At 39.5% G+C, this 24,468-nt stretch overlaps 1 protein-coding gene across 1 annotated transcript in view; it reads left to right on the forward strand.

The window, feature by feature from the left end:
* gas2a (growth arrest-specific 2a) overlaps positions 1-24,468 on the forward strand; it is a 35,040-nt gene that overhangs the window by 1,851 nt on the left and 8,721 nt on the right. Inside the window, exons 2-7 of the mRNA XM_055192873.2 lie at positions 2,856-3,007; positions 5,898-6,022; positions 18,660-18,801; positions 23,147-23,210; positions 23,335-23,521; positions 23,699-23,806. Coding sequence (XP_055048848.2) covers positions 2,856-3,007; positions 5,898-6,022; positions 18,660-18,801; positions 23,147-23,210; positions 23,335-23,521; positions 23,699-23,806 — 778 coding nt within the window. The remainder of the gene's footprint in view (positions 1-2,855; positions 3,008-5,897; positions 6,023-18,659; positions 18,802-23,146; positions 23,211-23,334; positions 23,522-23,698; positions 23,807-24,468) is intronic.

Consider the following 24,468-nt stretch of genomic DNA (forward strand, 5'->3'; position numbering starts at 1 on the left):
AAATGTTTTTTTTACATTTCTGAAGAAAACATAGCTAGGTGTGTGTTTCTTTTAATCGACTAGATCTTTTGGATGTTAACTTTGCTGAAAAAACTTTACAGCTGAGGCTTAATGTACAGTAAAGTTTTGTTAAAGGGAGAGGATGCTTTATTTTGATGTTGATTGTTTGGTGAATTCTGCATGCAGAAATGTGGCAACAATATGGCACTCAGTGTTTTGAGGGAATTCCCCATACCCATAATGCACTGCACATCACATGTGAATTCCAGAGACGGCTGAGCAAAGTTATGAGTTCTGAGAAGTGTAAATATCTTCAGTTATGCTGAACAAGACCTCTTTCCAAGTTTTGTCTCTTCGAAGCAACCTGGGAATGGGAACTTGGATTTGACAATCCAACATTGTTATCATGGGCTGACAAACTGGCTGAATGGCTGGCAGAAAGTGACGTGAAAGTCAATCTGTATCTTCTCCTTGCTGCACAGTATAGTGAGCCAGTATTATTTACGTGCCAAGCATCTATCAGAACCTAAATCTCCACCTTCATTTTCTTCCTCGTTGTTTTTTTCTGAAAGAGCTCCTGTGCTGGAAAAGGTTATGAAGAGAAAGAGAAGTCCACAGAGATGTTGCTGGCATTGCTAGAATGAGGACAGACTGTTCCATTTGGACAATAGCTTGATACCTTTGAATAGCAAATATGGGACATTCAACCAGAAACGTACATTTCCACTTACAAAAATATCACATTCTTACATCTGAACGTTGGGTCATATGGAGGCCATATTAAAATCGAAATGAAATTAAAAAACTGTAATTTTGGGGGAGAATATTGTGCTATTTTTTGTGCTATTTATATTGTTGCAGGCATCTTGCGCATGTTTTCTTAAAAAATGTGATGGAATATTTTTATGCGATGAAATTGCGGGAACTTGCAAAAATTGCAGGAAAAAAGTTTGCAGCTTTTCAATGATGTTCACGTCACATAATGGCAACAGGGGACATGGCTGCGCTTGTGTGAAGTAAATGCAAAATTTTTCAACTTTCTGCTAAGATATATGTGATTTTTGCTAAGAAAATGCAGGGATTTTGAAATCATGAAAGCCCCGCATGCATATTTTGCGCACAGAAATCTGCAATTTATGCTGCGAAAGTGCGACGTATTTGAAAAAATGCGGCCCCCACATAAATATGCGAACTTTGGCTGATTATGTTTTGAATCATGCGATCGCATAATCAAGTTTTTTTTTTGAAGGGATTGAATATTATTTTAAAAAAATCATGTGCACTCATTATCTTTATTTAAAAATGGAATCTTCTCCCCTCCTCAAAACAATCTCTCCTACTTCTGGTCATATGATATAGCAGGTGGGCGGGTCTGGGAAAAGATTGCGCCCCGTCGTGACAGGCCTGACGGGCTGCCTTTTTAAATTGTCAATACTCAGCCTGCTGGCATAAAATCTGTTAACATGCAAGTAATTTTAGTAACCTTTTTAGACATGTTTTGGATGTAAAACATTTTCATTATTTTCTGGGATGTTTTACCGTGACGGGCCTGACCCTTTAGCTTGTCCTCCTCAAAATAAACATACAAAACAAGCTTAAAATACAATTCAATGACAGAACTCACCCTTGATCCGTGTCAGCTTCACCTTGTTCAAATGATGTCACTTCCTCTGAGTTGAAATGACATCAAAAGAGTATTGCATACATTATTGTATACCCTTAAAAGAGTATTGCACACATTTTATGTTGAGTTTTATTTAAATGTGACATGACTGACCAAAAACATGGAGATAGTTGTAAAATAATATTTATTTGTTGGATTTTTTAATCAACTGATGTGATTAAATTACAGTTTATAGCATAACAAAACTGAAGAAGCTTTGGGTCCAGTTTGGCTGTGGACAAAGAAAGGATTTGTAATTTTCAAAAGTCTTTTTAATAAAGAAAAAATATTGGAGAACCTAATTGAATGACATATTCAACTCACAAAAATCAACCATCATCAACCTTTTTTTTTTTTTTTTTGATGAAATATTCTTTTATTTACTATCAATTCAAAGACAGATAATGTACGCTTCTGGTAAAATGTCCCATATATTTAGATTGCTCCAGTATAAATATTCTGTGTTTAACAAGCAGAGATTGTCCAAAAGTGTGAGACAGTGATGGTTTTAACTAAATGTATGTGCAAACATTACCATAACCATTCCCCATATTTAGTGCTGGAGATCTGAACAGAAAGCGTATGATGCTCCATGACCCTGTCCTGAACAGAACCCTAAGACCTCCAAGTCATCATTAAAGTCTATACTTTGGGGATGCATTTTCATCCTCATAATAGTGTAGGCACTTAAAGCATAAGGCCAAAAACCTACCTCACATATTAATACTTACATGAATGCTTGGTCATTGCATTGCAGGCATGCTGTCCCCTTCAACATGCAGAATGCGTTTCTATCTTGCTAATCAGAAGGCTAGTTACTATATAATGTCAACATTTTTACAACTATAACTGTTGCTTCGCTCTGCCAGTAGTAGAAAAAATAGATCAGCCATACTGCATATAGAGGAAATGTTTTATTAATGCATGCTGTAGTGTTTGCTTTTGTGAGTGAATATATACAGGATTGTCACAGGACCTAGCCTGGAGCTGGATAATGATGAGAGGACCAGGAAGTAAGATAAAAGTCTACTGTGAAATGATAAACAGCCTGAATGATCAGACGGACTTTGCAGTAGCAAGACAATGTTAGAGCTCCATGGGAAAGTGAAATTATTTGTTTGGGTAGTCAGATAATTGAGTTAATGTGGTTTAGTGTTGAAGCGTGAATGTACTATTCTTTCTCTAGTTTCAGAAGCATGTGTAGTCCCTTAAGCAGTAGGCAGCCGCTCACAGGTCCTGGTCTCACAGATCTACAGCAGTACAATCAATGGCTGGCCAGTCGACACGAGGCCAGTCTATTGCCCATGAAGGAAGATCTGGCCCTTTGGCTCTCCAGCATGTTGGGTAGGTATTTATAATCCATTTCTACTGTTGATTGTTTTATCTTTGATGATTAGATTGCACAATAGACCCTTTTACTGTTTGGACACAATAATGACGTGCCAACGTGTGCGCGCGCATTTTGGCAACGCAAGTATGGCAAGAATCAGCAGTGAAGCAACACAGACAGAGAAAGTTATTTTTAAAATTTGACTTATCAACTTTTTTAACACAGCTACCAGATCCGTGTACTATAGTGGAGTGGATAGAAGACGTTAGCAGATGGCGAAATATAAAGTGGCCAGATACATATATGCATATATTAGTTTATATATATTAGTGCAGCCAAACGCAACAACCAGACATTTTATGTTTGATAAACTTTGTGAGTTGCTAACACATTAGAACCAATGGGGAATAAAACCACTTCTGTTGCCAAAATGCGTGCGCAGGCTATTTGGTCACGTGGGACTGTAAAAGGGTATATTACTGTAGAAATCACCAATTATATTAATATCCATGCTGATAGATTTCTGGTTCAGATCTGGTGGACAAGCATACGAAAGTGAAATTAACGTATTTGCCAATGTATGGTAACCCATACTTGGAATGTGACCTCTGCATTTAACCCATCCACTGAATAGTGAACACACGCACTGCAAGTCATGAACACGCAAACACCCAGAGCAGTGGGCAGCTATACCTGCAGCACCCAGGGAGCAATTGGGGTTAAGGTGCTTTACTCAAGGGCACCACAGTCACAACCTGCCAGTCGTAAGCCTCAAACCAGCAACTCTCGGGTTACAAACCCGACACTCTAACCACTAGACTAATGCTTATGATAGTTGGGGGCACGACTGCATCAGTGTATCATAATAGCGATGAGAAGGCAAACACACACACACACAACAAATGCTTCTTGCTGTCACTCAAAACTACAATGAAATTTCTATTAAAAAATTAGTTGCAGTAGATATTCATAAGGTTACTAAGTTATAGGTGTGCTGCAAGTCTATGTCATAGGCCCCTCTTCATTCTACTGGTGCTCTTTACTTGCATAAGTTTCTATTGGCATGTCCCTTCATTTGTGTCTTTTTGGGTCTCTAAAGCTGCTCATTTGCACAAAGAGCTACATGTATAATTGTGAAACTCCATATTGCACCTTTGCTAATTGCCCTTTTGTACTTGCATTATTTTTCAGTATCATATATATTTTTTTTATTCATTAGTGGTGTTTGCTAAGGCATCTATAGGTATGTGTCCTTAAAATGTATGCCATCCCTAATGCATATCATACATTTGCAAATAGGTCAGACTTCTTTCAAGGAATATAATATTTTTTATGCCTGCCTTTAATTCATTTTAAACTCATTTCTATAGAGCATTCGCATTGCAGAATTTTGCATTGTAATGTAGGTAATAGATATTAGTCCAGGAGATGGAATTGGTTTTCTTTTCCTACATTTATCTACATTAATCAGAACCCTAATATCACTCTATTGAAGTAATTCAGATCCAGGATAAAATTTATGAGCAAAAAATAATAGTGTGTCATGGTCCTTACTTTGGTTGTGCGTGTGTGGATAGAGGGGGATGTGTGTGGAATTTCTGGCAGCTTTCAGGATGTGAACAGCCAGCTGAAACCAGGGCTTTGTCTTTGGTCTGCCTGAAGCAAATGGAAGCCAGGAGCCTCAATGGGCCGCATAGGGGCTTCACATACAACCACACATCCACCGATCATTTTGCAAAACCCATCCAGAGTCTCTTAAGTGGCTTATGCCTGTCTCTGTGTTATTTTTAAGACTAATAACTGCTCAGCTGCAAAGATGTTTCATGTTACAGGGAAACAATGCATATAGGTGTACACATTTTTCATCTTATACTTATTTGGACTGTTGCCTATTGCTTTAGCTCATGTCAGGTCCATTGATTTGCTTAAGGGTGGTTTATAAACATATAAAGCCATACTTTTTAATGTTGCATGCAAATTCTTAATTAAGGCTGCACGACATTAAGACATTAATACTTTTTGTAAACAAAACTGCATTGTGAAATTGTTACCCCTGAAAGTGGACCCCTACCCCTGCAAACATAAATGACAGCTCAAATCATGTGACCTGTTGAGGAGAGGTTTGCTGATAAATGTTTTAAAGAGAGCAGGCATATTATTTCAATTCGTTTCTGTTGCTTTGTTAAATGAATCAGAATATGGGGATGAGCTTATATTTTGAGTTTTTTGTGGGTAAGATATTTCACAAGCTCCCCTGCTTCTTTTTGCGAAGCTCAATTACCACATTTGGAACTCATTAAAAATCCAAACCCCCTCGACCACTGACGCCCCCTCTCTATGAACAAAAAAAATTGGAGTGGGTAAGAAAATATGCTCTTTCCACAGATATCCCACCCCTACCTCTTGTTTCACGGTGACCTCATAGGAAAGGAATGATCGGCTGGAAGTCAGTGAAATGCAGACGCCACATGTCGGTCATAGTAGTATTGTGTCTGTTGTTTTTATTGTGAAAAAAGATTAGCTGTTTTTTCTAAGGTTTCCATCTGTTTTTGCCACTGAAACATGTTATTTTGTGAAACAAAGCTGGATTTGTGACATGATCGTGCACCATTCAGAGCTGAATAAAGAACGCCCTCAATTCACATTAAGTCATTTGACTTGAATTTGAATTCAGGAAGCAAACAGGATGAAGAAGTGTAATGTGAATTTGAATATAGGGAAGTGAAATTAAAATGCTATTAAATTTAAAATCAAATAACTGCTGTAAGCGTCCATTATAACTGTCCATTGTTAATTTTTAGTGTGACTTATCCAATAATATTGCGTATATAGGCAACTGCAATGAGGCACAGTCAATTCATTTATGATGAGATGCTTATCACTTTCTCCTATCTTTTCGGTCAGGTGTGGAAATTACTGCGGAAAGCTTCATTGACAGGTTAGACAACGGCTTCCTGCTGTGTCGGCTGGCTGAGACCCTGCAGGAGAAGTTCAGGCAAAATAACACAGACTTGACTTCATCAGGAAAGGTACATCCCATTACATTTATCTAGTGTCTAAAATTTGTAAACGTTGTTGAAAAACTGTGAAGTACTCATGCATGACTGTAGATTGAGCACTTAAAACGCATGCACATGAAATCACCTATTTGCATGTATGTTGTTTACAGCTGTTGTTTTCAAAAACTTGCATGTTGAAACAAAGGGGCAACCTTCTGATCTCTATCGTGACGTGAAGCCAACACGGAAGTGACTTAAACTACAATTCATCGACTGGCCGCTAGAGGCTGGCTCCAAAAGGGAGTCAATTCCAATAGACCTCCATGTTAAAAATGCCCAACTTTACAGCAGAAATAAACGTGTGTACAACCTGGTACGAAAAGTGTTTCTGGTCTATATAGCTAAGTTTGCCCTTTATGACAACTGTGAGGGGGGTAATTTTTTTGTAAATCATCCATTTAAATCATATTAACCCTTAAAATTCTGCATAATTAAGGGCGTGGCCACTTGAGTGATGGGTGAACTGCCACTGCTGTTGCTAGAGTCAAGCTAGGAGGGTGTGGTTTCAGCAATCAGACACTTCAGCTCCAACCACGTCCCGTCTCTTTACCCATTTTTGGTTATCTGCAAGTGATGCGTGGTGGCGGGATGCCAAGATGGCTACGGCAAGCGCCGTCAACTTTTGACTTTAAAAAAGCTCTTCACAAACCTATGGATGATGTCACAGACACTATGGCTGTTTCTCAATATGCGTTTTTCAGCAATCTTGTGTCCTTGTGTCCTCGCTCTATGTCATCATTAACGTCAAAGTTCAATTACAATTCTCAAGAACCCAAGTACAGAGGACGCATGAAAATACCCAAATGTGTTCTTGATATCGAGGATGTATCGAGTGCAGATATGCCCCAGAAGTCATTGCGGCAAACAATGGCGGAGGTCAGGTGACCAACAGGAAGATTGCACATATCTCATTTCTCACAAGTGCATTTTGTATTTTCGCGGCCTTCTGAGTTTGTTTTTCTGAGGTCGCCTGGCAAGAACGATCTCCACGAGAACGCAAGTCCATTCTTTGCGTTCTTGGAATTGAGAAACAGCCTGGGCCCTATTTTAACGATCTGAAACGCAAGTCCGAAGCGCAAAGCGCAAGTGACTTTGTGGGCGGATCTTGGGCGCTGTTGCTATTTTCCTGGCGGGAGAAATAAGTCTTGCGCCGGGCGCAAATCAATAAGGGGTTGGTCTGAAGTAGGTTCATTATTCATAGGTGTGGTTTGGGCGTAACGTCAAATAAACCAATCAGAACGCTATCCAACATTCCCTTTAAACGCAAGGGCGCAAGTTTCATGGCGGGTTGCTATTATAATGACGGATTTACCAGGCGCACGTCAGGAGCGGTTCACAGCTGAGGAGACCCACGTTCTTGTAAGAGCAGTCAAAGACAGAGAAGTTGTTTTGTATGGGGATGGGAGAAACCCGCCCAAATCAGCGTCGGTTAAACAGGCGTGAGAGGAAATAGCCGCAATTGTCTCATCAGCTGCGCCAAGCACTACAATGATGTCAGGAAACGGGGGGATCCCAAGCTTGCCAGCATAAATCGGGCACGCCGGGCACACACGAGGACATCGCTGCATCCACCCTCACCGCTGAAAGGGTTTGGGGGCTTTGAAATCGGACACAAGAAACGCAAGCAAGGTTCAACCCCAAAGTACACTTACAAATCAAGTTCACATACATTAAGGTTTCTTATGAAAACATTTTAATTATAATTTAGATAAAATAAACGTAATACAGCCACACAACAAACTTATGAAAATATTTTAATCGTTATTTGCATGATAATTGTTTAACGCTGCCACATAAAATAAATAAAAACTATCACCACAATGCTCACCACAATGATTTCCCTTATCTCATGTGTTAATATTTTTTATTGTAACAAATTATGATTTGCAAAAATAACTGTTGCATCTGTGTAGATTAGATAAGCAACTTTAGACTAGTTTTTTTTGGTTAGTAGCGCAATTGTTTTTTGAAACGGCAAAATAGCATAAGAGATGGTTTGCGCCGGAGCACGACTCCTTTTTTGCGCTGAACCGCCCAGGGAGCGCAAGTTCATTCCCTAGTTTGCCGACGTGCGTCTGTGGAGGGAAAAACCCGCTGTGCGCCAGTGCAAAATACGAAAAGATACATGCGTCACTTGCGCTGGGTGCAAGATAGGGCCCCCTATGTCTATCTTGACAGACAAAGAACGGGACCCAAGTGCAGATAAATGATGAACTCAAAAAGGTTTAAACTAGGTTAAACAAAAGCCCACGTTGGGAAAAATGATAACAATAACAGACGAGACGATGACGAGACTACTTGACTTTGACTCAACAATGACAGAATTGTCAAAAAACCAACCAACCAAAACGATTCAGCAAAGGACAGAACACACTGGGGCCTTAAATAGGAAAACTACACAAGATAATGAGGGAAAGTCAGACGAGTTAACTAATAATGAATAATTAATGAGGAAACAAGTGAGGTGTGGCAGAGACCAGACATGGAAACACACAGCCCCAACATGTGCTACCATGCAAAACATGGCTACCGCCACAATCCTGCCACATGAACTATGAATTACTGTGACAGGCTGGCAGAATCATGACATACGTCCATATTTTTTACAGTCTATGGTTGAAACCCATTTTCAAATAAAAGGTTCACCATTTTGGTTGAAAATCGTATAAACAAAACCTTTATCCCTTATGTGTTGTTGGGGCCATTTTTTTTGTCTTAATTTGGCCACAACTTTCTCTGTGTTTCAGCAAATGGCATGATTTTTGGTGACAAATCTTATATTTACACATATTTTAAGAAAATGCTTTGAAATTTTTCAAAAACTTAACAATATACCGTGGGCAAATTTACTACCCTTACGTGTTGTTAGCAGCCAAAAAAGGCCACTAAATTAAACTGCTGTAAAAATTTATCGGATGAAATATTTTTCACATTTTTTTTTGCATAAATCTGTCAATCAACCTCAGCACCGATCAAAACCACCAAATGTTTGCAAAAATCTCATGATTTTAACTCTTTCATTGCCAAGTTTATAAGTAGTGTCACTGATTTGGGGAAAAAAAAACACACAAAATGACAGATTTTCAATATAAAACGTGACTGTGGACTGGATTTTCTTTTACCTTTTTTACAGTCTTGGGCATGCCAAAGATTGGTAAAAACATTGGCTTTGATGCATTTTTAGTTTTTGTGCAGCATCAGATTTAATTTTTTTCTCCCTCATTTATTGTTTGTGGCCATTTTTTCCCCATTGAATTCCATTATAACAACATTTTTTGATTGCTGAGCCATGACACCTTATTACCATGCATTCTTGATTCTTTGTGGCTTTTCCTTTTGCAAAGAGGTAAAATTTGTCATTTTTACTGTTGATCACCATGTGGCACCATTAACCCTTTAGTAGCCTGTGCAAAAAAACAGAGCATAAATTCTGGTTTGTACATTGGATGTATGGACTATAAAATCATTGTGTGTGTACGAGTGTGTGTGTATGTGTACCAGTGTGTGTGTGTGTGTGTGTGTGTGTGTGTGTGTGTGTACCTGGTAATTATCACGTTGTGGGGACAATTGAGATAGGAATACCAGTGTTTTTGTGACCTTGTGGGGACATTTTGTTGTCCCCATGAGGAAACAAGCTTATAAATCAAACGGAATGATGTTTCTTGAAAATGTGAAGTAGTAGAAGGGTTTCTGTGATGGTTGGGGTTAGGGAATGGGGTAGGTTAGGGGAATAGAATATACAGTTTGTACGGTATAAAATGCATTACATCTATGGAATGTCCCCACAAAACATGGAAACCAGTGTTTGTGTGTGTGTGTGTGTGTGTGTGTGTGTGTGTGTGTGTGTGTGTGTGTGTGTGTGTGTGTGTGTGTGTGTGTGTGGGTGTGTGGGTGTGTGGGTGTGTGTGTGTGTAGGGTTAGTGTTAGTATTGAGGAGAGAGCACCTCCCTCGCGCACCAGTTAGTGCTGCACTGGTGAGAGGGATTTTTTTCTCCTGTAGCTGTCCCTCTAGACACAAATCCACAGACACCAGCAGGTACCAGCGGCTCAGGAGTGAAGAGGGGAACATGCAAGTGGTGTACAGAACCAAAAAAAGAACAGTCAGCACTTGTATCCGTTGTGGTACACACACTTGCAGAGAGCACCTAGTAATATGCTGCAAGTCCTGCTGAAAAGACTGAACACACACACGTACACATATACACACCAAAAAATTAGTTTGATTGTTTAGTTCTCCATCCATCCTCTACTCTTGCTTCATTGTTCAGTTTATTTGAAGTTGTTTTTGCATTTTTGTTCATCATAAATCTGATGCAGAGAAGATTTTTTACAGATTTTTCCACACAGACGCACACAAATGCATGCAAGCACGCACGCACGCACGCACGCATGCAGACACACACACACTCTCTCTCTCTCTCTCTCTCTCTCTCTCTCTCTCTCTCTCTCTCTCTCTCTCTCTAATATGCTGTTATAGTCCATATAACTCAATGTACAATCCAGAATTCAAGCTCTTTTTTTTGCACAGGCTACTAAAGGGTTAATGGTGCCACATGGTGATCAACAGTAAAAATGACAAATTTTACCTCTTTCCAAAAGGAAAAACCACAAAGAATCAAAAATGCATGATGATAAGGTGTCATGGCTCTGCAATGAAAAAATGTTGTTATAATGGAAGTCAATGGGGAAAAAATGGCCACAAACAATAAATGAGGGAGAAAAAAATTAAATCTGATGCTGCACAAAAACTAAAAATGCATCAAAGCCAATGTTTTTACAAATTTTTGGCATGCCCAAGACTGTGAAAAGGGTGAAAAAAAATTCAGTCCACAATCACTTTTTATATTGAAAATCAGTGATTTTGTATGTTTTTTTTTCTCAAATCAGTGGCATCACTTATAAGTTTGGCAATTAAAGAGTTAAAATCATGAAATTTTTGGAAACATTTGGTAGTTTTCATCAGTTCTGAGGTTGATTAACAGATTTATGCAAAAAAATGTGAAAAAAATATTAATCTGATACATTTTTACAGCCGTTTAATTTAGTGGCCTTTTTTGGCCGCTAACAACACGAAAGGGTAGTGAATTGGAACAAGGCACAGGGGTTAAAGACTGTTCCATTGGACAGACGTGCGATGACGCGATAAGCGTCTGGTCTGAACTTTACTTCCGGTTTCAGTTTTTTTAATGGTCTGACTAGTTGCTAAACTGAACTCTTGAACAAATAACTTGGTGAAAATAACAAATGTTTTGTTTCCTAGGTAATCTACGTGTTGTTTATTTTGCTTGTTATAAAAATAAACTAAGTTTAAAGCAACCCTAAAGAGTTTTGCTCTTTGCTCCCCCTACCGGTTAGAAGCAGAATTGTCCATTACCACTGTCGTAAATAATGCAGCATAGCTCGCTCTGATTGGATTGTAGGTCTGCTGTAAAGCAAGTTTTTGTAGTTTTCACTCGAACTACAGGTCCGCGACTCGACGGTTGGAAACTTCTTTAGTGCGGTTTGGCCGATAGAGGGCTGCAAAGCAAGTGTGAAAGTGCCGTTCACCCTGTTTCGAGTGGATGAACCACTGAAACTTTTTTGGAAATGTTATTTTAAGGTAAAAAACTCTTTGGTGTTGCTTTAAAATACTTTGTTGTTATTGTTGATTGTTTATGTTGTTACTGCTGAAACCGTCTATAGCTTAATATTTATTGGTGCAAGGTCAAAAACAGAATGCTTCTTAGAGTTACACAGTAGAGACATGGTTCAACAGATGTGTTAGCTACTGTGAACCCAGTGGCAGGATAATTGTCGTCATGTGTTTTGTGCGCTTTTATAAACAGATGTTGACAGACTGCCACATCTAAAACTCTTTTTAATTACAAGTCACAGATGCTTGCCGTACAGTAAAGAGAGGGTTTCCAACTCTGTGCCTGTGTGGAGGACGGTTAGCTCTTCTTATGAATCCATGTGAACCAAGCAAACAATGTTATTGTTTAATATAAGAAAATGCACAGAACCTTAGTATTGTATTCGTTAGCTTAGATCGTCTGCATAATTGCAAGTCTTCATTCAGCCTGCTAGACATATAACCTCAACTATGTTTTCATTATAATTTCATTATAATTTCCAACGTCAAGTACAGCCATCTTGTTAAAACAAGGGATGTGTATAACTTGTTTTCTAAATTGGGTAGCCAGTGGGTTTGGAAAAAGCTCTGCGTTGATTGGTTTAAGGTCATATTCGATCAGATACATGTATGCTAAGTGTAGATATTCATTCGAATAAATGACAGATACTGAACAAATAAAAGCATGCATTTCCATAACAGCATAAATGACTTTGGCATGTCTGCTAGCAATACGTTTAAATGTTTTCATATTGTACGCTCGCAAACTCTAGCCAATGCCACAGTGTATCAGTTTCAGGTGCTTGTAAAGAATGTATTTGTAGGTTCTGACTCACACAAAGACTTTTGTCTGGAATTGTGGCCGCTTGCCACCCCCTGCTGAACCTCGGCATCGTGGGACGATGAACTTTGGAAAATCAGTGAGCTTTGTGATTTAAACAGAGAAAGTAAATGAAAGCTATGACTTGTTAAGTGCTGAAAAACACCCCCAGATGGAAAAGGCATTAAGATCAGGAGATTTTTGCAGTGGTAAATTAAGAAAATATTTCTGCTTGTCTTGGCCAAGAACCACCTCTTACAGATACACAGAATGGGGCTTTTCTATTAGTTATGACTCTCCAGTTCTACTAATAGAGTCCCACAAGGATAATAAAACAGGGGCTACCATTCATAGACTGTTTTGTTTCGTGGTCTTTTCTCTTTTAGTTTGGCTTTATCACAACAGATACATCATTTTGCTAATATACAGTCATGAGATGGCTTTAGAAGACTATGAGTCATAGTTTATGATACCTTTATTGTGTTTATGCATCTATGAACCCTGAATTCAGAAACAAGATGACAGATGATTCTGTTTATGGTTGTCAAAATACAAAAGAGGGGTGTCCAATATGTCGTCATTTATTATATCCAACTATAATGAATATTTTTAAGGCCATGTTTTAGCTGTTAAAGGAGCTTAATAGGCCCATCTTAAAATAATAGATTTAGATTTGGAGAAAGGCCATAGATTCGGGTCTATAGTGACCCGAGATGTTAAACTAACACGACTGAATCTCCAAACTAAATAGTACAAAGTTTCATTAAAGGGGACATATAATACAAATCTGACTTTTTCCATGTTTAAGTGCTATAATTGGGTCCCCAGTGCTTCTATAAACCTAGAAAAAAACAGTAACTTAGTTTTGGTAAACCATTCTCTCCAAGCATGTGAAAGAATGGGTAATTGAAATTTGGCTCCCCTTGTGATGTCAAAAGGGGATCTTATTATAATAATACCATTAGGGGTGCACAATAAATGCCGATATACACTTATAATACGTGGCCAATACATATTCTGAATCACACAGCTGATATTATTCACAGCTTTTCATATACTATGGCTTTTGATCAGTAAGCTCTTATCGGTCTGAAATCACTGTTAGTTTGAGTCGTTTATTACATGCATTTGAAAAAGCAACACTTGTCAAACATATTCATTATACATATTCTTTATTATCATGAAAATACCTGAAAAGGTTTGAGGAACAGCAATATAAATATATCCTTAAGCCATTTCCTGGAGCAGCGTGTCATAGCTGCGTATGTATGGTTCTTCGTCTACAGCGCATATTGAGTTTCTGCACGAGGGCGCCCCCTGGCTTTTGGATGTAGCGGCATTTCACCGTAATTCATTGAGAAGCATAGCAAGCAGAGAGAGAGAGAGAGAGAGAGAGAGAGAGAGAGAGAGAGAGAGAGAGAGAGAGAGAGAGAGAGAATAATTGACACCACAATTAAGTTGAGTAATTTCAACAAACCACCATTATGGTGATCAGTGTTTGCATTTTATCAGCTCATTTGAATTTAAAAGGACACACCCAAAAACGGCACATTTTTGCTCACACCTACAAGGTGGCAATGATAAATTAAAGTATGTTTTGTTATACTTTTTAAAAATGTACAGGGTTAAAGTTCCACACTAATAATTCGGTCACCATAATAGTCAACATTTGTATCAAATAATTTAAGTCCATAAAAATACATAAAGAGCACTTATTCTCGTATACTGGCACAAGCATTGTTCACGCTCGCCACAAATCATCGTAATTTTTCATGTTAAATATACACTCTAAAAACAAACGGTGCTAAATAGCACTAAAATTAGTTCACTGGCTCATAATCATAGGGGAACCATTTTAAGTGCCATATAGTACTAATGACGTACCTGTTTAGCACCATATTGTGCTATATAGAACCACATCTGGTGCTCCTGGATGGTTCTTTATAGGTGCTTTTACAGGTGCTATATAGCACTAAAAATGGTTCCACTATAATTACGAGCTTTTAGTGCTATTTAGCACCAATTTTTTTTTTAGGTCTATGTCCAAGTGTTGCTTCATGAGTATACTGTAACACAAGTACTAACGTTATGTCACAGACTGTCATGGGCCCCCCAGACAAGGTGGGGCCTAATGCCTACCACCTGTAGGACAGACTGGCCCTGGACAAACCCAATCGCTGGGTTAAATAAACCTATAAAATGTCCATATTTGACCTAACTATGGGTCGATACAACCAGCATAGGTTAATTTAACCGGTTGAAGCAACCCAGCATTTTTTCTTGAGTTTAAAAGTGTGACCTGAGCCATATCTAGATATATAAATATCACAAAAACATGACAATATATCAAGAATTTTTACACAGCTGCAGAAAATGTACAATTTAAGTGTCAGTTAGCTATATGTTATCTATATGTCAGATTAATTTAAATCAATCGGTTCATTCAGATGTTTGATTTGAATTAAGCATTTAATTCTTCTATCTCAAAATATGATACTTTGCTGGTTTTGGTACTCCCCAAAAACAGCCCTAAATAACTTTACCTCAATGTCAAATGAGCGATTGTTCCTCTTAGCTGCCCATGTACAGCCACACACTTGTCCAGTGGAAATGAATATGAACATTAATGAGGTGTTTTTCTAATTAAATCTGAATTGTTCTGAGTTTTTGTTTGGTTTGTATAATACATTTCTTTTGTAGTTAGCTTTTCTGAGATATTTCGAGAAAGGGCTCCAGTGATTTTTATGTGTGCACTGACGTCAGAGGCCGTGCTGCATGCTGGGTCACCTGATCACTCTGTGCGTGTCTGTAAGAAAAATACAACGGGCAACAGCACAGATGTGAGGAATACTTGAGGTCGCAACTCCTTGGGGATAGAAAGAGCATGAGAGAGAGAGAGAAATACACAGGAATTTATTAATCACAAAGAGTCTACTACAGACATGCTTCATCAAACCTCACTTTAGATTCTGAGCTAATAGATTGGTAGCTGGTCTTTCAGAGAACCTGAGAATGTTCTGGAAAAGCAGGAGAAAAAATTCATTCCAGTCTTGACTGCATTCTTCCAGCATGATCTCATCAGACTTTTCATAGTCTCTTGTATGAAAATTGACACTATGTAAATCCCCCTTTGAGATATATGTTGGATATATGTTTGAGTGTTTGACTACCCCCCTATCTTTTGGCATCTATTACTATCTCTTACTGTTATATTGTCATTGACTATTAAAAGGACGCTTGTTGTGAGAGTGAATGTGTATAAAGAGATCTTGTCTCCTGCTGAGAGAAAGTAAGACACTCATGAACTCCTCACGGTTCACAGGTGAAGTCTTACCTAGGATTCCCTAATGTACAAATTTGCACATACAAGTTTAGTATTGAATCTGAATGTGCAAATGGTCATACCTTGGATTTGTATGTGTGTATTTTCAGACCTTTCTGTCAGGTTGCCATTCACAAATATATTCTCAGAGCTAGTGATACTTTACCCCTTACCCTGTAAACAAACAGCCGTGTGTGCTTTCAGACAGCTCTTTATCAGGTATTATACTGTGATAAGATGAAAAAACTTTTGAAACAGTTACCTTCAGAGGCACATTCATATAACAGCTTTGTGTCCGTGGAGCAATAGCGGGTCTGGGCCATGAAGCAATGGCAGGTCTGGGGCGTGGAGCAATGGTGGGTCTGGGCCGTGGAGCAATGGCGGGTCTGGGCCGTGGAGCAATGGCGGGTCTGGGCCGTGGAGCAATGGCGGGTCTGGGCCGTGGAGCAATGGCGGGTCTGGGCCGTGGAGCAATGGCGGGTCTGGGCCGTGGAGCAATGGCGGGTCTGGGCCGTGGAGCAATGGCGGGTCTGGGCCGTGGAGCAATGGCGGGTCTGGGCCGTGGAGCAATGGCGGGTCTGGCCTGTGGAGCAATGGCAGATCTGGGCTGTGGAGCAATGGCGGGGGCTGGCCCATGGAGCAATGGCGGGTCTGGGCCGTGGAGCAATGGCGGGTCTGGGCCATGGGGCAATGGTGGGTCTGGGCCGTGGAGCAATGGCAGGTCTGGGCCGTGGAGCAATGGCTGGTCTGTGCCGTGGAGCAATGGGGGGTCTGGTCCGTGGAGCAATTGCAGGTCTGGGCCGTGGAGCAATGTTGGATCTGGGCCATGTAGCAATGGCAGGTCTGGGCTGTGGAGCAATGGCGGGTCTGGCCCATGGAGCAAAGGCGGGTCTGGGCCGTGGAGCAATGGCGGGTCTGGGCCATGGGGCAATGGCGGGTCTGGGCCGTGGAGCAATGGCGGGTCTGGGCCGTGGAGCAATGGCGGGTCTGGGCCGTGGAGCAATGGGGGGGTCTGGTCCGTGGAGCAATTGCAGGTCTGGGCCGTGGAGCAATGTTGTATCTGGGCCATGTAGCAATGGCAGGTCTGGGCTGTGGAGCAATGGCAGGCCTGGGCCATGCAGGAAGCCAAGGCAAAACCAGCAGTGCACGAAGCCAGGGTAAAGCCGGCAGTGCAGATAACCACGGGACAGCCATCTTGACCAGGTCAGAGAGTCCAGGAGGCTCTGGGATGGCCATTTTGGCTGGGTCAAGAAGCACAGGAAACGCAGGGGATGCCATCTTGACCATGACAGTAAGCACAGGATACTCGGGTTCAGACATCTTGGTAGTGACAGGAAGCTCAGGAGTGGACTCGTGGGCTGCAGCAACCTCAGGGGGAGCCATAGAACAGTATGTGGCCCAAACACACCACATGGGTGTAGCCACCACAGGAAGCACCACAGACAGGGGACAGACCTTAGGGACCACCGGACTTGAAACCACCGGATTTAGGCCCTTTTGCATTGTGCCTATGATGGCATGAGATTCTGGAGAGTGGCCATGTTGCGAGCTGGCTTGGACGTTTGTTTCTTACCCTCGCCTAAGGTGTCCTTGCCTCTGTCAGCCTCGCTGGTAGCATCCTCACAGCTCTTGGCTTCCTTTTCACTTATTACCCCCTCCCAAAAATATTTTAGGGGCTGTCCATGATGTGAGAGGGCTTTGGCATGGTGGTGGCCATGACATCAGAGGGCTTTGGCGTGGCAGCCATGACGTGGGAGGGCTCTGGCTTGGCAGGCATGACGTGAACAGTTGGACTGGGATGCCAACCCTCAAAACTTAAGCAGTAAATTCCAGAAAAGAACTTGATATCTGGTGCAGAGAAGACAAAACATCTGCTAGATTCATTTTTAGGTAGGTTATTCTATAACGTACTATATTTAAAAGATGAGGAGACTGCATCTAAATGCAGAACAAATGAGATAAATCCAAACCTGAACGTAATCCATGAAGCTTGACTAGTGAAACGTGAAACAAGGACATAAACATAACAAACACATTCAATAACCGACAAAAGACATACAGATGATAGACCAATTAGAACGTATGAAAAAACTGACTTTTTTCATGTTTAAGTGCTTTATCCCCAGTGCTTCTATCAACCTAGAAAATGTGAAAATTAACAACCCAGTAACTTAGTTTTGGTAAACCATTCTCTGCAAGCACATGAAAAAATAGGTCTTGACATCTGGCTCCCCTTGTGATGTCAGAATGGGATCTTATTATAATAATACCACCCCTTAATCTGCACTATCCAACCACGACACTGCTATTTAGTGCAGAGATCAGCTCATTTGCATTCAAAAGGACACATCCAAAAACGACACATTTTTGCTCACACTTGTGCCAATGTTATAATAAATGATCTGTATGGTATTTTGAGCTATAACTTCACATATGTACTGGGACACCAAAGATATATTTGATACTTTAAAAAGTTTTGTGAAATGTCCTCTTTAAGCTCTGAACAGAACCAAAAACTTGATTTTCAAAACCTTGTTGTTTTTATAAAGTGCACAGATCTTACCATTTGCTTTCTCATTTTTTCTACCAAGATTTCTTTTAATTAGGGCTCGAGCACTGCGAGGATGCTTTTGTTCTTCAAGGAATTATATGTGATCGTGTTTCATAATGACAACATACATATAATATTACTGAGGAATTACTGAGGAAGTTGGTGATGCACCTGTTTTAGTAACAGTATGGAATAGCTATATGTTGACCATGCTTCGCTTCACTTATATATATGTGTGAGATTTTGGTGTCAAATGTCTGTCAGTGAAGGCATAGAGTAACACGGACAAAATCTCTATTTCAGATAATCCCCAGTCGCAGGATTCCCTGCCGAGCCAGCGCCCCATCTGGCTCCTTTTTTGCCAGGGACAACACAGCCAACTTTCTGTCATGGTGTCGAGAGGTGGGCGTAGGCGACACCTGCCTGTTTGAATCAGATGGGCTGGGTGAGTGTTTTAAACAAATCTCTGATTTAGGCACAAAGGATTATGGGTAAAATGAATCATCCTGTGCAGTTGTAGGCAACTGTGTCTCTCATAGACCCTAATTTATTGCATTTTCACAAGAAAAAGGGTAAGCATTGCAACGTTTCGATTGCTAAAGAAGCTCTAAATAGGAATTGTTTTCTTTCACAAACATATTGTTACTCTTTTAAAGACATACTGTATATCAAACCACCAAAGTATTTTTGATGATTGATGGGCTTTATCCAGGTATTAGTCAATGCCATTACAAAGCTAGGAAGAGCTAGGAAATTACTCCTACACCTCATTCACATAGCACGCTGATCCCGGAAAAGTCCCGTAAAAGTGCCAGTGTGTCTTCTGTGTCAATGCATACACGTCCCAAAATTGTACGTCAGTAAAACAGATTGTTTCCAGACTTAAATACACATACACCAATGTGTAAACCTTAAGAGAAAAATGTTAATTCTTTCACATTATTGTTAAAGGGATAAACCCAGTTTGAAAAACTCTGCTAGAGACATAGCAAAATGTGCAGCGCAGTGGTTCCCCGGGAACAGGATTAAAAACCACTGCACGACACTATACTGTAATGTACTGAATTATGCTATAGTCCTTCAGTGGTCACAAGCACTAGTTTCTGATTGGTCCATGTCTTTATTCACTGTTGAAAATAGTTTGAAGAATAATTAAAGTTGCTATATATCATATAGTATGGAAATACACTTTTTGTATGGACTGCATCATGCTGAATTTTATAAAAGCTGAGAGACTGATTTGAAATTGATGGATTACTGTGTATCTCTGATATATGCTTATCATGTCACAAATAAAGTTGCATTCTTTGTTTTTCATTTTGTAAATGAAGGTGTTTTGTGCAGTCTAGTATCTATCATCTGTCATAGTCAGATATTACAAAGACCACAGACCTTGAATCCTTGAAGAGGTAGACACTTGGTTCCTTATACTCGGATTTAAACTTGAAGGATTGGTCCATTTTCTTAAAAAAAATCCAGATAATTTACTCACCACCATGTCATCCAAAATGTTGATGTCTTTCTTTGTTCAGTCAAGAAGAAATTATGTTTTTTGAGGAAAACATTCCAGGATTTTTCTAATTTTAATGGACACCAACACTTAACAGTTTTAATGCAGTTTAAAATTGCAGTTTTAAAGGACTCTAAATGATCTCAAAGGAGGCATAAGGGTCTTATCTAGCGAAACGATTGTCATTTTTCACAAGAAAAAAAAATGCACTTTTAAACCACAACTTCTCGTGTATCTCTGGCCCTATGATGCGCCAGCGCGACCTCATGCAATACATCATCACCTCAAGAGGTCTCGGATAACGAATGCGAAACTACGCCCATACAAGTGTGGAGAAAGAGGACCGTTCTGACGTTGTTGTATGTCGAATGATAAAAATGTATGTATTTGTGTCGCAAATGTGCGTTTCATATGTAACACGTGGCGCATCACCAGACCAGGATAGACGAGAAGTTGTGCTTTAAAAGTGCATTATTTTTTTTTCTTGTCAAAAATGACAATCATTTCGCTAGATAAGACCCTTATGCCTCGTTTGGGATCGTTTAGAGTCCTTTGAAACTCCGTTGAAACTGCAAAGTGTTGGGGTCCATTAAAGTCAATTAAAATGGGAAAAATCCTGGAATGTTTTCCTCAAAAAACATAATTTCTTCTCTACTGAACAAAGAAAGACATCAACATTTTGAATGACATGGTGGTGAATAAATTATCTGGATTTTCTTAAGAAAATGGACTAATCCTTTAAGACAAGACTTAGGAGAGAAAAACAAGTTTACAACCGCAAAAGACAGACAAAATCAGGTGATGGAAGGAGGGCAGCCTGGCGTGGAATGTAGAAATGTTCATTTCATAGATATAATGACTTATACCGTAATACTGTACAAACTGTATCCCCCAACCATACACCTAACCCTCACAAAAAAACTTTCTCAACAAAAAACTGATTTGTAAGCTTGTTTCCTCACTGGGACTCAAAAATGTCCAAACAAGGTCAAAAATTACTGGTATTACTATATCTTTGTTTCCACACCTTACTAGGTAAACACACACACGCATGCACGCGCGCACACACAAAGTGTTTTCTTGTGGATGTACTGTGTGCTTTTGTATGACACAGATACAAACTCCAGCCACAGCGGCTTTCCAAACCTCCCTTTCATTTGCATAATCAAAAAAAAAAAATCTTCCATTTGAAATGCAAACCAGTGTACAGAGATTTATCAAGCGCTACAGAAGTTTAAATACCAAAACCCATATGCCCGGTTTCACTGAGCTGTCTGTGAACTTAAAATAACCTTCCCTGACATATAATAGGTATCTTATAATGTCATTGTTTTGTCTCACACCAGTAATGTTATGTTTTTCCTAAGCCATTTTATATAAAAGTGACTTAAGTGTCCCTTATTTAACTAATGCCTGATACACTGGGCGATTTTTACATCTTAAACGATTTTAAATCCAAGGGCGACCACAGACAAAGACAGTTTGAAGTGATTTTTAACTCATTCGCCTTCCAGGAAAATTGTATAAAATATTTAAATAAATATATAAACATACAAATATATCAAATGAAAGAACAGACCCTCTGCTTTCACACAAACAATAAAAAAACAAACAAAATGTTTCATCCTATCTATATTTTTTCTATGCTTATAAACTCTTAAATAGCCTATATGGGTATTTTTCTTTAAAAAAAATTTTTAGCAAAAAGCCATCTAGAGGATAATCACGGTATTGCAGATTAACATAAAAATGTATCAGGAACACATTTTTTATGCAAATGTTTTCTCTTAATTGACGAGATAACTGTGAATGGTGGGGAAAGAGTTAACAACATAATTCTGGATGATTCGGCCAGGACGCAAGAACACACGCATAATGACTGTAGTAACGATTTCAAAATGATGCGAGATCTCACAGAAATGCTGTTTCAAACGTGACGTGAAAAAAACAAGTTGTGGTAGGTCTTGCATGAGACATTATAAAAGCAACCATAATTGTTCAAGTCGATATTCTTTCTCAATATTCCCCTTTCATGTCATGCTTGTTCGAGTCTTATTTCAGCTATAAAAATACGCAACATTCGGTTAAAGCTTGGACATACTCATTCCCTATTGCAGCTATCATGTCGAATGCTTGTTTGATATTTATGATTTTGGTTCGGGGAGGCTCCAACGCGACCGGGAGCAGCAAAATAATAAAGAAATCGGCTGCGATAAAACATTAACGCCCCCTTTCGATTGCAGAGAGGGCAAATCGGTCTTAAAATCTTCAAGTGTGTGGCATACTATGCATTGCACACTTATGCACTATGCTATGCCATTGAGTATAAATAGTGTAAATAGTGTATTCACACTGAAAATACAATGAAGGAAGTGTACTTTAGGTACCAGGGTAAAGAACAAATTTAACAAAAAATTTGAAGTGTGCAATGCTGGGCACTTCACACACTAAACGGTCACAGCTGGACTACCAGATGTTTACCTGCGGAGATGGTTACACCTCAGTCTGATGCTTACTGAAGTTGAACAAAACAGATATCACTGACAGTATAGAAATTGATTTTCATTCACTTGCATTGTACTATGCATTTGACGTCATTTGCCCTCGTCTGGGAAACCCCTTATTCTTCCGGTTAGTAAAAAAAGGCATAGTATAGCACAGAGTATAGAGGAAAGTCTGTACTGTAGTACAGTATAGATCTGGGGTGGACCTTCCTGGTCCTGGACGGCCACTGTCCTGCAAAGTGGATATATCTAAAGCTTCTGTAATGTGAACACCAATAATATCTGCTCCAACAGTTTACACTGCAGAAAGAAAATGAAAATATGAGAAAGGTAATACGATTAGTAACTCTTCCCTCCTGTTTCTCCTCAGCAGTAGCTAAATGAAAACATGGAGACATTTTCAGGTGGGATGTTGTGATGTGTGGACGTTCTAGATTTCATTGCATGTGATGTCTCACTTTTACTTGCACTAAATCATGAAAAATGTATACTAGGCACAAATCCATAATAGATAGGCATGGTGTGGTGTTGTTGAATAACTGTTTGCAGCACATATTCACCGTCATGACCAGAAAACAACAGCAGCAAGTCTGTGTTAACATATTCATCCACAGTAATAAAGTGAATTACTGTTTAGTTATCTTCTAGTGTCGTTCTGTTTCATTCACATTCGTCCTGGTTCATTTTGTAATCACTCTTTCATTCACACTGGATTTAAAGTTTTCAGCCATTCTGTGATTTGATATGTTTTATGTTTTTATTCACTTTTCTTGCAGTTTTACACAAGCAGCCGCGAGAGGTTTGTCTATGTCTACTGGAGCTGGGAAGAATAGCATCTAGGTAGCATTTCATTTACTAAATAAAAAAATTATGTAGTCAATATAAATAATTTTTTATGCTGATGCTGTAGTTACTAGCATCCCGCTGTACAGGTAAACATACTCGATGTTTTCTGTTGCATCAGATATAAGGTGGAGCCACCTGGACTTATCAAGCTGGAGAAAGAGATCGAACAGGAGGAGAAGGCACCTGAACCTCCACCCTCTCCTGTATCTCCCACCTCCAGTTCTCCATCCATGTCTCCGTTCAGCTCTCCGTTAAGCAAGACTAACTCTAGCAGGAAGAGCACCGGAAAACTTTTGGATGATGCCGTGAGTAACGTCTTTTTGCTGATCTTACTACTGTAAAATAGTCCATTACTGTTACTGATTCGTACTTGTAAAACGATTACTGTCATTTTTTGACTATAAAGGTTTTACTGGTGTAATAGATGCTTTCATAGAAAACAAACGTTTTGGGTCAGTTTACGTGAACGTGTGTGTCATCAGGTGAAGCACATTTCTGAAGACCCGCCTTGTAAGTGTCCAAATAAGTTCTGTGTAGAAAGACAATCGCAGGGGCGCTACCGTGTCGGGGAGAAAGTGCTTTTTATCAGGGTGAGTATAAAAACACACACATTCATTGTGAAACAAATATGCTGTACAGGCTAGCCGAATATATGAGTGAAAAATATTATCCTGCCATATTGACATTGATGCTTTTTTGTGAGATGGCTACAAAGGAAAAATTTGATGGCATGGTGATGTTGATTCAGTGGAATTGTATATCTACATTTACATTTAGTCATTTAGCAGACACTTTTGTCCAAAGCGACTTACAAATGAGGTAAACAATAGAAGCAATTATAGCAACACAAGAACAGCAATACATAAGTGCACTGGAAATGGTCTCATCAAGTCCAACACAGTATACATAGACATGGGTTGGTTAGAAAATGTTTTTTTTTTATGTAAATGTACAAATAAAGCGAAAGGAAAAATAGAGAAAAAAGTATGTCCTATATTAGGAAGTGAGGTAATGGCGGAAGAGATGGGTTTTAGCCGAGTCTTAAAGACAGCTACAGAGTCAGCAGATCTTGTCACGACCAGCAGATAATTTCACAGTTGTGGAACAGCTCCTGAGAAGGTACGCGCTAATGTTTTTTCCCTTCTTGAGATGGCATCACAAGCCGTCGCTCGGTGGCAGAGCGCAGGGATCGAGAGGGTACATAAGGCTGTATCTAAGTATAGCAACAAAAAACAAAGGACCTGAAAAGATT

This window comes from Misgurnus anguillicaudatus, chromosome 6 (assembly GCF_027580225.2).
Source record: "Misgurnus anguillicaudatus chromosome 6, ASM2758022v2, whole genome shotgun sequence".
Classification (NCBI taxonomy): domain Eukaryota; kingdom Metazoa; phylum Chordata; class Actinopteri; order Cypriniformes; family Cobitidae; genus Misgurnus; species Misgurnus anguillicaudatus.